Consider the following 11,170-nt stretch of genomic DNA (forward strand, 5'->3'; position numbering starts at 1 on the left):
AGAGTGAAATGGTATTTTCTGCTTTTATCCCTGGCTAAAGATTCACTTTTAACACAGTCATGAGTTCTAAATAACTTACAGCTCAAGCAGTGGAACTTGGTTCCCAAACCCTTTGCAAACCATGAGCATTCCTGGCTAGGAATGCTTGTCAAGCCTTTTTAAATGAACCTGCCTGAAGTATATATTTCTCTGGGTTTTGAAAAGCTCAGAAACAGAGTTTGCTTTTTGCTTTCCCTAACTTCAGCAGCAAGTGCATTTTCCATTACTTGACAGAACCCTTGAGCAGTTAATGTCTTGGACTGACATTGTATGAAGGTACATTCCTTGCTTTTATGGAGATTAACTATTCAGACAAATATTTGTTCTTGAGATCTTGCAGCTTGTGATTGCTTTCTGGAATAGAATGATATGTCTTCTCTTATCATAATTTCTGATTACATAAACAAATGAAATTAAAAAAAGCTCTGTGGGATTTTTTTTTTTTACAACTGCTGTCCAACCTGTCTGTAGACAATTGTACACTATGTTTCCATCAAATCTGCAGCTTGAGTTTCTTGGATATTGAAAATACTGACTCTTAAAAAAATTGTTAACAGGATATTTCCAAGTTCCCAGAAAAAGATTATACACTGCTGGGTGAAGGTGGAATCATTCTGAGTGGAGGTCAACGAGCACGGATCTCACTGGCAAGGTGAGTATTTTGCTCTTCAAGTAGTGCACTGTTTCACAGATAGGGAATGTATTATGACTAAGCATTTAAATACATGTGGACTATGTCCTTCTAAATAAATATCCTCCAGACACACCAGGAACGTGATTTTACTATCATAAATCTGTGTTCTGCTATACAATTTTGTTTATCATACACCTGCATATTAATTTACTGAATTTTAAAAGTTTGATGTCAGACAAATGCTATGGCTTAACTTAAGATGAATCTTTCCCTCCCTGATGGAAGATGTCTTTGGAAATTCTGACCTCTAAGTGTAGCTTTTTATGCACTGAAGAAACCCATAGAAAGAGATAAATAAATATTCCAGGACCTTTCCCTGCTATGACATTTCTTCAAAGTGTTTTATATGTTGATCAATGACATACTGCTTGTCTGCAGGTAAATGGAGGGAAAAAAAGCAGCCATGTTCCAAAACATTTTGTGCCAACACTTTGGGCTTCTCTCTGTCATAAGAAAAAAGTAGAAAGCAGTGACTAGTTAGTGTGTATGAATAACTGCCTTGTCTGTTTGACCTTCCAATGTTAGTAAGTAATTCTGAAGGTCTACGGGACAATAACAGAGGTGTTTGTCTTATAATTAGCTATGTGTTTCAGCAGAATCACTTAGCTATTGTGAGAAATCCAGTAATGACAGCTCTGATGTGTAAATGGCCCCATTTATTTTTGTGCCAAGTGCAAATTGTGTTGATTCCCATGCCCAGAAACACTGCGTAGAAATAAAGTCACATTATAGTGACTGGCATCCCATGAAAGATGTGCATGTCTGAGTGACGCTAAAAGATGGGATCATTAAAATAAAGACTCTTTCAGCATGGGTTTGTGAGGCTGAAGAGGCATATGGGTGGTTCTGGTTTATGCAGTAAGAGGAAAGAGAAGGGGAAGATCAGGCAAAGCTTTCAAAGCATGTAATCTCACTAAGATTCTAATTTAAAATTTAACATTTACATGGACTGTTTCCTAGATGTTATGGATAATCACGTCTGTCACTTTTTGGATGGTCACAGCTTGTTTCCTGAAGGCTCACAGAATTTAGGTATTTATTGTCAGCTGTAGAACAGTAATTTTTAAAACAATTACATGTGACTGTCATAGATTTTTTGAGTCCAAGCTCAGTGTGCTACAAGGTGTGTGTGTATTGCGGACAAAGCTCTGAGAAGTTAGGGGTGTAAATTTAGGTTTACAGCCCTGGGTTGTACCTAGGTAATAAACCGGATAAACTGGACATTATGTTCTTGGACTGGCTGCATAAACCTATCTGGTGTAGTCTGTGCAAGGCCAAGTGAAATGAGAATCTGTGACAGAAGTGACATCAACCAGCCATCATGAGAACCAGGTGGAGATTGCATGAGCTTGCCATTCTTCCAGAGCTCTGCCATTGCCTGCTCCTGCAACTGGGGGAAAGAAAGGACCAAGGGAAAAACACAGTGTCCAGTGTCCTGGACTTGAGTCAGCTTTCTGGCCTGGTGCCCTAAAGCCAGTAGCTTTGTAGCTACTAAGTGCAATACACAAATTATATCAATAAAACCCTGCAAACTTCTTGCTGATAAAAGCACATAGAGCAGTGTGAATTTTTGTTGATGTGCAGCCACTACATCATAAAAATGTAAAATGTGAAGTCCATTGTGTTGGAGGATTTTTCAATAAAGTCGCTAGTTTTGTTAACAGAATGAGCTAATTTTGAGGGCTTTTTCTCTTGGTGGTTAAATATTTTCACACTGATTAACATGCTTTAGAAAATACATAAATGCAGCTGGCTGGATTTCTTTATTAATTATACTCTGATTGATTCAGGTCATAAACAGATTTCTTTTTACACCGAGTAACTTGTGTAAAAAACAGCTTTGTTTCATTGCACCAAAATTAATGGAAAACTGAGTTAGTTTGTAATGTGGTCTACAGCAAAAAAAGGCTTAATTAAAAGATGTCTTATAAACACATTTCATGTTAAACTTCAGCTCTATATGGATGCTGTAGAAAGCCTATCAACTAAAAGATTTGAGGCACTCTTATTAAATTATATTTATTGAAATTTATAAGAGATGTGAAAGTTAATGTCATTTCCATTTTTTTTCTGCTCAGGGCAGTGTACAAAGATGCTGATTTGTACCTCCTGGATTCTCCTTTTGGACACTTGGACATTTTTACAGAAAAAGAGATATTTGAAAGGTATTGTATGTTTTGATAGACTGTTTTTAAGAATCTCACCAAGCAGCACAAAATAAAATGAAGGGTTTTTAATAGCAGTACAAAAATACTGAAGTGATCAAAATTATGCCTGTTGGGATGTTCATTTTTAGGGTTTCTCATAGTATTAAGTTGTAGTATTATATATATATTTTGAGTATTTTTTGTTAACAGTAGGACAATGCACTGCGTGGGGAACAAGCCTGAGCCAGGTGTGAGCATTACTGCTCCCTCTTCCATCTTAACATATTGAGCCTGCTGTAATCTCATACTCCCAGTGTGTGTGGCTTTATATCTGACATGCCTTTGTATCAGAAAGGCTTTCACTTTAAAGCAATTACCTGCTTTGTAAGTATAATTTTTTACATAAGGCTATATTTTGACTTGTTTTTCTAATCACTGAATGTTGAATCACCTGAAAAAGCCTGCTGATGATTGGAGCAGGTTGGCCCGAGTCAGAGACTTTTTGCTTGTCCTTTTGATGAAATCAGTAAGGACACGCACTGTTGTCCATGAGCTTTTCAGCCACTGTAATTTTGAAGTTTTGAAATTTGAGTAATACTCCTAAGTCTCAGATCAGCAGATCTGAGTAACCCTAAGATGAAAAGAAATATTTCATGATGAAGTGTGCTTTTTGGGTTGACCTGAACATGATTACATTTTACTTCTTTTTTGGTTCCTGCAATAAAATACTCACCCTTTACACATCTCAGCTTTATCACCTCCTTTGTAGTTTGAGGGAGCACCCAAGACTGCTCACACTGGAAGCAGAGCAGGTAAAAGCAAATTGAAAGGGATAAAATCATCATTTAATCATGAGAACAAAAAAGTCTAAATGTTCACACTTCCATCTTTTACAGCTGTGTGTGCAAGCTGATGGCGAATAAAACGAGGATCTTGGTTACTTCAAAATTGGAACACTTAAAGATTGCTGACAAAATATTAATCTTACATGAAGGGAGCTGCTATTTCTATGGGACATTTTCTGAACTTCAGGGTCAGCGGCCAGACTTCAGCTCAGAGCTGATGGGATTTGACTCTTTTGATCAGTTCAGCGCAGAGAGAAGAAATTCAATCCTTACTGAGACTCTCCGACGATTTTCCATTGAAGGAGAAGGCATGGGATCGCGCAATGAAATAAAGAAGCAATCTTTTAAACAAAAATCAGATTTGAATGACAAGAGGAAGAACTCTGTGATTATTAACCCCCTTAATGCAAATAGGAAGTTCTCAGTAGTGCAGAAGAATGGGGTGCAGGTCAATGGGATAGAGGATGGGCACAGTGACCCGCTGGAGAGGAGGGTCTCGCTGGTGCCTGACGTGGAGCAGGGGGACGTGGCTCTGCTGAGGAGTGGGATGCTCAAGGCTGACCATCTGCTGCAGGGGCGCAGGAGGCAGTCGGTGCTCAACCTCATGACAAGCACCTCTGTCAACTACGGACCAAACTTCTCCAAGAAGGGAAGTACAACCTTTCGGAAAATGTCCATGGTGCCTCAGACAAACCTGTCTTCTGAGATGGATATCTACACCAGGCGGGTGTCTCGAGACAGCATCTTGGACATAACTGATGAAATCAATGAAGAGGATTTGAAGGTGTGTGTTGATTTGAATTCACCTTGGGTTTGGTTATGGTGATGGTTTAGTGTGATATACTCCTCATCTGTTTTTCTACTGGACTATTTCCTTCCTAATGCAGCATTTCTCTGCAGAATATGTGTTTTGAATACCTATGAAAATTTTTAAACTCAAGTATCATCTCAAAATCAATGAAATCCTCAAAAAATTATATTGCCTTATTTTTGGTTCATTTCTCTCTCCTGCTCTTTACCTTTCAGATTACTTAGGATAAAATAAAATTTGAAACCATAACTTGGAAAAACCTTGTTTTAAAGCATTTAGGTAAAATTCACCTTTGAAACATTAAGGCTCGTGGAAAAAAATAAAATACATTTGAAGTACTAGCACAGTTTTTAAAACTGGAATTTGATCAAATTTGATAAATTTGTCAGACTGCTTAGTTCTTGTGTCCTGATGCACATAATGAATGGAGGAGTAAGCTTGATTTTCTCTGGTTTTATGGATGTGCAAAAACCCCCAGAAGGTTGAGTTTTATACCAAAAACTGGACCAAAATTTCTTTTTTTCTGATAGTTTCAATTGGTCATGATGGACGACTTTCATTTTCAAAACGGACAGCTGATTTTCTCAGGATAGGAAAATTTTCTGGGGAAGTTTCCCAGGTGGAAACAGATGTCCAAGGAAAATTTAAATTCAATATTTGCTGAAGCACGGACCATTTTTTCTTTTGAGCTCCACAGAAAACAAAAAAACTTCAAGTGCTTACAAATTTATTCTAAAATCACAATAATAATTCTCCATTGAAAGAAAATAGCTATTGATTAATAGTTTCTGATTCTGGTAGTGCTAGACAAATCTCAGCTTCTGTCATTGTTGTCTGAAAATTTTAAATAATCTCTTGATTGTGTTTTTATATCAAAGGTGACTCAACCGGTCAGTACCTTCCTCTCTAGCCATTATCAGCCAATTTAATGCTTCAGCTCAATTATTTGCAGTGACTTAGCAGAAAGAATGACAGCATTCTTATGTCAGAAATTCTCATACAGAGATATTATTAGCATTCTTACTATTACTTTACTGTTTTTTTGACAGGAGTGCTTCAGTGATGATGCTGAAAGCATGGGTACTGTTACTACATGGAATACCTATTTCAGATACGTTACTATCCACAAAAACTTGATTTTTGTTCTGATTTTGTGTGTGACTGTCTTCTTAGTTGAGGTAAGAAAATCTGTGCTTGGTGTCATGTTGCAACAAATGATGTTTGTTCAAACTGTTCTTTGTGAAAATGGATAAAGCATCAAGACATAAGCTCTTGTATGTATCACTTATTGAAAACTGCTGCTAAATTAAATTGTAGGGACTTTTCTATTGCTTAGATGAGCACTTCATCAAAGTTAGTGGTTAGTGCACAGCAGCAGAAGACCCATCTTCTCAAATTATCCAGGTTATTTTCTCTATGTGGTACCACAAAAAAGAATTATTACCCTATGCAAGTCTTTTGTTCACAGCTGAATAATCTCCCATTTCTCATTACAAATTACCTTTGAATAGTCTTAGGCAGTTAACAACAATAATTGCCATAATTTTTTTTGATCAGCACGTACATAAATTCTGGAAAATTGCTTTGAAAAATGAGTTACTAGCTTTGCTCCTAGTGAAAGAAGAGTGGTGAGTAAGGCAGAGTGCTGAATGCCTGTGGTGGCAGTGAAAGATGGAAGGGGTGTTCCTGCAGCATGCAGAGAAGACTTTTTCCAAGGATAGTGTTAAACACCAGAACAAGTACTGAAGAACATCTGGCTCTTTGAAGACATTTGACTGTTTTTCATATATCAGAAATTGCCTGCTTTTTGTCTTGTCTCTCAATTTAGAAAAACTTTAAGTATATAGAACCTCTTAATGTTCTCTTCTATAGTAAATATCCTAAATCAAGTATTTTTTAAAGTGAAGGAAGATGTTTCATAGGGAGAAATCAATGAGACAGTATTCATATGTCAACTTACAAAATATGGTGCCAATTTCTCTTGGTATTTTTCAACATGAACTGAATGAAGAGAAGAATCCATTAGGAATATAGGATTATTTTCTGGCTGATTGTCAGCAAAGGGTTTTTAGCAATTCTGTGGTGAGATTCAAACTTCTAGTGTCATCATAGCTGGGGAAAGATGGTGATTGATGGTATTCTGAATTCACACTAATGATATATTGCAGGTGATTTAAGTTACTTCTCTTGGACCAGGAATAAACCCTGGAGCTTAAATCTAGTTTAGCATCTTAATTTTAAACCAACTCCATCAGCAAGGCTGTACTTAGAGGTATAGCTCTTCTTGTAAGTTTTGTTTTCATGGTTGAGGAAAATGGCCGTGTAAAGAACAGCAAAGCTGAATGTGAGCTTTAGAGGCAAAGGAAATCTAAATTTTAAGATACATCAGATTTATTCCTGTATATTCAGCATATATTTCTAAATGCTTATTACACATTTTTGCTTTTATTTTAGGCTAAATATTTTTAAATGGTTTTAAAAACCCCATCTTCTAACTGAAAAAAAAATCTTTGACAAAGAATGTTTCCATACAATTTAAAGTTTCCAGTGTGACTATCATTGAAGTAAAAGGCAATTGATAAATGAATTGGCTGGAAAATACACAGCTGCAGCCCAGTCTTGAGCAAACCTCTGTGTGTGAGCTGAAATACCATTCCAAGTGTTTGTGCGTCCTGTGCTAACAGTTTGTACCCTTCCAACTTGAGATAATGAAGACAGGCTAGTGATGAACATCCAAGTAAATTGAAAGTGGTGGTTCAGATCTGGGTGGGACTACTTTGAAAATTATAGAGATGATATTTTAGATTGGAATGGATTGCTTTGGAATGGATTGCTTTTGAATGGATTGCTTTTGAATGGATTGCTGTAGATTCCGAGGTGTGTTCACACAGGTCACCATAAATAGGACATCAACTGTACTTATTTCCTATGTTTGTGTGGTGTGTGTTGTGTAGCCCACTTAAGCAGCTCAAAACTGTGTCTCATGGATGTAATACCCAGAGACTAGGGCTGCTGAACTGAAAGAAGAGCAGTTTTGTAAGGAAACACAGAGAAAGGCTTTGTGAAACTATTCTGTGACAGTATTACCTACCATCATCTTCACAGCTGAAAAAACTCCTCTGTTGTGAGGAGTCAAGATGAGAACAGAATTCTGTTGGGAGATGTGAAAATACTATTGTGAAAGAAGCCTGATTCTTACAAACACTTATATTCAGGACCATCATGGTCAATCTTGAGTAAGACCTGCAGAAGTTGGTGGCTCCCACAGAGAAGACTTCAGTTGTGCGCATCAGTTGGGGTATTACCACAATATATTTCTGTAGAAGTGACATAAAAATGTATGGAAGAAAATGTAAAAACTGTTTCAACCCTTAGAAAAATTATCATAGTCAGGAACAGAGCAAACTAAAATCTAATAGACTAGATTAAGATCTCCAGAATCTTGGTAGACAGATAAGAATATTTTACAGACTAAATTCTTGTTGAGTACCAAACCATCTCACAATAAAAAGGGTTTAATCCTACATTTTAAAAATATTACAATAGATTATGTGGAAAATTATGTAAAACAAAGCAGCAAAGCAATATCAGTCAAATGAATATACCAAATATAGATATCAGCTAGTAAGAACAACAAGGCAAAAATAATAATGATGTTAAAGGTATGACATTCATATTTGAATAGATGCCTTTGAAGATACTGAGAGACTTACTCTTCCAGGGTCATAAACAATATTAATCTTTAAAACTTAAAGGCATACAGTTATCAGTAGGAAGACATTAGCAAGCCTTTGTCAATAGTATGGTAAAAAAGAACACAAGAATTTCTAGAATTCAAGAATCTCTGGGGCACTTGAGAGCCTGATTTTAATACAAATCTAAATGTAGCTTCCCTGGTGGGATGCACTAAATTGTTTCCGTGGAGAGAGAAGCAGATATAACAAGGTTTTTGCTTTAAGTAGGTTTGACTTCCACCCATTTGTTATGCTGCCTCTAAAAACAGGTATAAAGTCAATGAAAAAAGATATGAGAGAAAGATTACATAAAGTGATAAACCAAAATCTGACTCTGTTTTCTTTGGTCACAGGTAGCTGCTTCTCTTGGTGGAGTATGGTTTCTTCAAAAGTAAGTAGTGGAGATAATTTTTGGAGAAACTGGGGTAACCCTTATATTATTTTTTCTGTAAAGAATGAATAAATTCTGCCAGAATTCTATGTGGATAGTCACTACCTTATAGTCAACAAAATGGTTCATAGATGGATGATTTTAATACCTTGTATAGGTGGCATCTGGTACTTCTTTAAGTGCTAACAGTTGAATGGTTTATGCCTTGTTATTGAGTACACAAGAGTGTATGCAAGATTTTCCTGGGTCAGCTCAATCTGGGGATGCAGGGACCTGATTATCTTCAGTATACCTTCATGATTCAGAGGTCTGGTAAGACTTGCTTAGGAACATTACAAGGGAGCAGTTTCTGTAAGACCCCCGTTTGTAAAATTTCTACAGCTCATCTATGAAGAATTCTCAGAAGTTACAGGATCAGCAGTTGTAGGTTAAAATGTACTAAGCAGTAGAAAAGCCAGTGGCTTTTCCTGGGTTAATGCTTTTAATCCCTGTTTTTGTCTTGCAGCAATGAGTGTGTGTGAGTATAGAAGCATATGGTGACATAGGTCCCACTGGAGGTGGAGTGAATTATGTTGATTTCAATTTCCATTGTCACTAAGGGCTTTGATTTTTATAGTATACCTAAAGAATTTTACTTCTGTAGTAATTCAGTTTTTTCAAGACTTAAACTAATTTTTCTGTTTAAAAGAAGTGGGTGAATTTTCCTGGATTAGGTTAGGTTTGTCAGTGATTAAATAGGCAGCAGATTTGCAAGAGACTACCAGGGCAATTAATGATTTATATTTCACACGTTCATGACAATATTTTAAAAATGACTGGAAATATCTATAACAATTAGCATAGTTTTAAAACAAATGGACACTGGAGTACTGATTGGTTTTGTTTAGTAAGTAAAAAAGAAAGAGCACACAATTCCCAGTAATGCATTTATTTGTCATTTCCATCACACAGGACAGCTTTGAAGGCAAATTCAACCCAGTCAGAAAACAGCACCTCTGATAAGCCTCCTGTGATTGTCACTGACACTAGCAGCTACTACATCGTTTACATCTATGTGGGTGTGGCAGATACTCTGCTTGCCATGGGAATCTTCAGAGGTTTGCCCCTTGTGCATACACTTATAACAGTGTCTAAAACTCTTCATCAGAAGATGGTGCATGCAGTTCTTCATGCACCTATGTCAACCTTCAACTCTTGGAAAGCAGGTAATTGAAATGGGAGGTGATTGACTCACTTAGGCATTTAATTTCAATTTAATGGTTTTCATTCTGTTAAAGGAGAGTGTTACCTTCCATTTACATTTTCAGTCAAGTGGAATGTTAGAAGTTTGCCACATAAGGTAATTTGTGAATCTTTTAATGAAACTTGATTGCACTTAAGTGTGACATATTTCAGTTGTCAATTCTGATTCTGAAATATCACCCTGTAAGAAAGAAATTTGGAGAAAATAAACCATTAACTGTTCTAGGCAATAAAAGTAGAATAACTTCTAAAGAATAGACTTTGTCAAAAACTGCAATAGAAAACATATTGTCAGCTATGTCATGAGTGACAAGGAATCAGATGTGGATGATAAATAGTGCTTTTTTTATGAATAGTCCTACTAAAATGGCATAAAACATCAGTTAGTGTGAATGATGGTATGCATATTCAAATTTGGGAGTTGATATAAAGCTCATTATATAACTGGTGCAACAAGTTCCATCTCCCATTTAACATGAAATTCCTATATCATGTGTTTCTTACTGATAAGTGCTAGATCATAGGAGACACTGCTAAATGATGACACAACAATGAGCTTCTCCTTAATTTTCCCTTATATTCTTAACTTTGTTGTTACATAATCTTTAATACAGTAATTCTACTCAAAAATTAAGAAACAGGTTACAAACCCAGGCAAATGCTGATGTGCAAATTACCTGCTTATCATCAGGGCCTGCTGAATAAGGGGTACTGACCTTATGCTTTGTGCCTCTATATCTGCCCTTTTTAGTGGTTTCTTATTTTAAATGACATTTTCCTGGGTTTTTTTTCCCAAGAGCTGAAACAGAAGTTGTGCAGCCGAATTCCTCCAGGGAGACAGAAACTGTAGCTCCACTAAACTGTCATGGAACTGCTTATACTTAAAAAAAAATCTTGTACTTAATATTTTGCATTCAGAAAAAGTTGTAACTTTTGTTAAAGTAGTAAATGTGGGATTTGGGGGGTATTAAAATAAAATGTTTGACTTTTTTTTCCTTAACCCATAGGTGGTATGCTTAACAGGTTCTCAAAAGATACGGCAGTATTGGATGACATACTTCCACTTACAGTATTTGACTTCATTCAGGTTTGTAGAATAAAAGTTGTAGCTTTTGCTGTCTTATAGCAATATGATATTTCAGCTTTACATCTTGCAAAGGAAATCATATGAATTTTTTTCAATCTATGTATCTACGTAGCTGCTTATCCTGTAGTTCAACTGTATTGCTTCATTTTGAGTGCTTGCCTCTGTGTGTAATTACCCCCA

At 36.3% G+C, this 11,170-nt stretch overlaps 1 protein-coding gene across 1 annotated transcript in view; it reads left to right on the forward strand.

The window, feature by feature from the left end:
• CFTR (CF transmembrane conductance regulator) overlaps positions 1-11,170 on the forward strand; it is an 87,071-nt gene that overhangs the window by 40,006 nt on the left and 35,895 nt on the right. The window contains exons 14-20 of the mRNA XM_014306968.2: positions 597-691; positions 2,812-2,898; positions 3,777-4,509; positions 5,586-5,714; positions 8,624-8,661; positions 9,613-9,866; positions 10,911-10,990. Of these exons, the coding sequence (XP_014162443.1) occupies positions 597-691; positions 2,812-2,898; positions 3,777-4,509; positions 5,586-5,714; positions 8,624-8,661; positions 9,613-9,866; positions 10,911-10,990 (1,416 nt within the window). The remainder of the gene's footprint in view (positions 1-596; positions 692-2,811; positions 2,899-3,776; positions 4,510-5,585; positions 5,715-8,623; positions 8,662-9,612; positions 9,867-10,910; positions 10,991-11,170) is intronic.

The sequence above is a fragment of the Geospiza fortis genome, unplaced genomic scaffold (assembly GCF_000277835.1).
Source record: "Geospiza fortis unplaced genomic scaffold, GeoFor_1.0 scaffold195, whole genome shotgun sequence".
Classification (NCBI taxonomy): Eukaryota; Metazoa; Chordata; class Aves; order Passeriformes; family Thraupidae; genus Geospiza; species Geospiza fortis.